Here is a 3,719-nt window from a genome sequence, read left to right on the forward strand (position 1 = left end):
TCCACGTAGTTTCATGCATTGAGAAATTCTAATTTGTTATTGTACTTGAAGCACGGGCAAGGCAATTACATATATTGCTACCAACAATCTCGTTAGGTGAAGAGTATAGCCAACAACAAATCAACAAACATATTTAAACTACACTTTATATTAATTAATTATCATTAATGATTGATTATTTAAATTTTATTTTTTAAAAAATATAAAATTATTAATTATTAATTATAATTGTTTAAAATTATTTGATTAAGAATTATTTACTTATACTTTTCTTTATTGCCTAAGTCACATTTCCTCTATAAATAGACACAAGCAATATCACAAATGCACAATCACATTTGCTCTATCTCGAGTTATACTTTAATTTCTCTCTTTATCATTGTCTCTAGCTATTCCGTCCTTTCCTCTTTCACTCTGACTCTACACAGATGGATAGCTCTTCCTCTTCGAGTCACCGTGGATCTTCTATAAATGGTATGTATAATTATAACACGGATTTAATTTGTATATAGTGTTAAAAAAAAATCTGTTTTCAACAAAATTTGCGCATTTATTATATCTATATTATATATAATAGAAGTTTTTAATTTTTTTTTTATTTTTACCAACATTTGCACAATTATATTTATTATATATAATGGGTGTAGATGAAGAATTGGCGTCCAACTTTTTTTTTAAATATCCTTTAATATATAATTCATATAAAAATATTATTGTTAAGAAGTGGATTTAGAACTTTTAAGTTTTAAATAACTTATTATGTCATATAAATATTTAATAGTAAAAACTTAACATGAAGACAACTTCGTATGGTAGTCGAGAATTATTAGATGATTTGATAAATTTAACTAAATTATTATATAATAATTTTGGATTATTAATTTTATATGAAGACAATTATATATGAGTTTTTATCATATTTAATAAATTAAAAATATTATTTGTACATAAAAATCAGTTACTAAAATTAGTCATCAATATATTTATGTATAAATATAGGTAAAAACTCAGATGCAGTCTTCACGTAAAAATTGATAGTTAAGAGTCGTTAGATGAAAATTTAGTCCCAGTTAAATCATCTAACGGCTCTCAACTATCAACTTCACGTGAAGTCGACTGTATCTGAATTTCCACCATAAATATATATAGTTTAATGGTAGAAACTCAGGTGCAGTCGACTTCACCTAGTTTAATTTATTTTAATTGTGTATTTATATTTTAATATATATTTTGTTCTAGAGGAGAAGCATATTGTTGTTCCCGGCATCCATGAACACGCGTTAATGTCAACGCCAGCCGGAGCGCCATATAGCTGCGATGGATGTAAAGAAGGAGGGTGTGGACGCAGTTATCGTTGTGAAGAAAAGAATTGCAGTGGTTATGTCCTCCATGAAGAATGTGCAAGCGCTGTTCTTCATCGTGAAAACCCCGAAAGTCATCCATTTTTCAAAGGAGAAGTATTCGCGTTCCTAGAGAAACCCATTGGGCATCCTAGGTTTTGTGATGCATGTAGAATGGAAGTGAAAGGGTTTGTGTATTATCGCGAAGAAACAAAAAAGGACACAGGCTTGGATTTGCATCCATGTTGTTTGAAGCTAAGACACAACATTTCTTATGAAGAGTCAATCGCGACAAAGACACTCACATTGCAACAAAACGTTCCGAAAAAGTGTGGCCTATGTAAGCGTAAGAAATTTGGGGACGATGGCGAACCTAAAGGGTGGTCATATGTAACTTCCGATGGAGATTGCTATCATGTTTCTTGTTTTAAGAAATGGTTTCTTGAGAAATTGAGTGATTATTTCTCGGAAAAGAAGGTTGTAGTGTCAAAAATGCAGAGCAATAATACTGTTGAGAATAATACGAAAGTTGGGAAAGTTAAAGGACGATCAAATTCCAAAGTATCATCATCAGTGGCAAAGAAGATGGCGGTAAAGATAGCACCAGTGATACTCAAGGCATTGTTTGCAGCTATTTTTGGAGATCCTGTTTCTCTTGCTGTTGCTGCATGGGAAGCCATAGTTACCCTTTTTAATAATTAAGTAGTTTCATTATTGTTTGTCTTCTTTTTCATGGCCTACTTTTCTTTTTCTACCGGGGATTTCACTTTTGTTTCAGCTATCCAATACATTGTATTTCTATTTATCTTTGAATAATGTGAGTTTGGTGTGTGGCTTTAATTCAATTCTTATAAGAGTATGGTTTAATTACTTTATCAAACTTAATTTTACTGAATTTTTAATTAAACTTTTATATATTTTTTAATTAAATTTTTATATTATATCAAATTTTATAATTAAATTTTTTTATTTTTTATTATTATTTTGTTTTCTTTCTATTTCAGTTTTACACTTTTATTTATTTTATGTATTTCTTTTATTATAATTTACCATAGTGATTCGATGCAATTTGCTTCGACATTAATACTAATTAATTTTCGGATCAAATCTACTCTTTTTTAAAAAAAATCGTATCTACTCTCTAAATTAAAATATTGATATAAACTTAATTCAACACCGTGATCTTCTTTTATAAATATATCTCGATAAATACAGTTATAATATATATTTTAATGATATATTCTATTTAAGATTTTTAATATTAAAAGATAAGTTATTTTTTATTATATGTCATATTATTATTGATTGAAATGAGTTAGTTTATTATAGTTAATTTTAACCTTTTATTTAACCTAACTAATTAAACATAATATAATTATTTTTACAATTTATAAAAATTCATTATTAGAACAATTTCATTATCAAAATAGCCCCATTTTATAATAAATTATTGTTCATTTAATTTGACTGAAATAAAAATTTTATTTCTTTCTTTTTCTTTTAATTTACAATAAACATTAATTTCGGTTCTAACTTGACTTATTTAAATAGTGAACACACAATTCATTACAATTATTAAATTTTAAATAAAATAAATTATGAACTTGAATAACCATAACTCCTTAATTCCACGATCTTTATTTTTTAGCATTATAAGTTCTGAAACATTTCTTTAAAAAAAATAAAGTTTAAATTAACAGTGTTGTTAAAGAATTAATATATTTTATGATTTATAATCATTAATTAATTATTATTAATATTTTTAATAATATAAAATTGTACACTTTTTTTATTAGTTAAATATTGACTAAATTTTAATAAAAGTAGTGAGCTATTAAATTTTCTCTTATATAAATTTTTAGGTATAGCTAGAGAGTTAGAGAAGAATAATAGGAAGCAAACCTTCAAATTAATGGGAGAGAATGAAGGGGCCACAACATGGCGGTGATGAAACCATTCATTTCCTTCAACCATAATTAAACCATTCCCAAACATGGGTTTTCTATCATTTTTAAAAACATTCGGTTTTCCCCATTTTTTTGCTACAACCTCTGAGGACATTTTCTTCAAGAACTCAGGCTCCGCAATGTACAAAAATGGTTCGGTACCCAGCCAATAGATAAACACCTTCCCTGTAAAATTAAAACAAAACATGAATATTATTCTTGCATGCAATTAGGGTTCTACGTAAAAGAATAAACAAATTAGGTTAACATGTACTATAATCTAGCTCTTAAGTAAGAGATTATCATATTATTTGGTGTGACCTATAAAACTTATGTGTTTAATTTGTGTCCATAAAATTGATGGAATAATTAATAATATAAGTTAAATAAGATAAATCATATATAAAAGCATATAATAATAATAATAAGAAGA

At 26.7% G+C, this 3,719-nt stretch overlaps 1 protein-coding gene across 1 annotated transcript; it reads left to right on the plus strand.

The window, feature by feature from the left end:
• Positions 1-345: 345 nt before the first annotated feature.
• On the plus strand, positions 346-2,168 carry LOC107486817 (uncharacterized). The gene is made up of 2 exons (XM_016107384.3): positions 346-474; positions 1,240-2,168. The coding sequence occupies exons 1-2, from the start codon at positions 429-431 to the stop codon at positions 2,040-2,042; spliced, it is 849 nt and encodes a 282-aa protein (XP_015962870.1). The 5' UTR covers positions 346-428; the 3' UTR covers positions 2,043-2,168.
• The last annotated feature ends 1,551 nt before the right edge of the window (positions 2,169-3,719 follow it).

This window comes from Arachis duranensis, chromosome 4 (genome assembly GCF_000817695.3).
Source record: "Arachis duranensis cultivar V14167 chromosome 4, aradu.V14167.gnm2.J7QH, whole genome shotgun sequence".
NCBI lineage: Eukaryota > Viridiplantae > Streptophyta > Magnoliopsida > Fabales > Fabaceae > Arachis > Arachis duranensis.

What these genes read in the sequence shown, in the direction of transcription:
- LOC107486817 (XM_016107384.3), top strand. Translation starts at nt 429, where the DNA reads ATGGATAGCTCTTCCTCTTCGAGTCACCGTGGATCTTCTATAAATG. An exon ending in CCGTGGATCTTCTATAAATG is followed by an intron (nt 475 to 1,239) that starts GTATGTATAATT and finishes ATTTTGTTCTAG; the next exon opens with AGGAGAAGCATATTGTTGTT.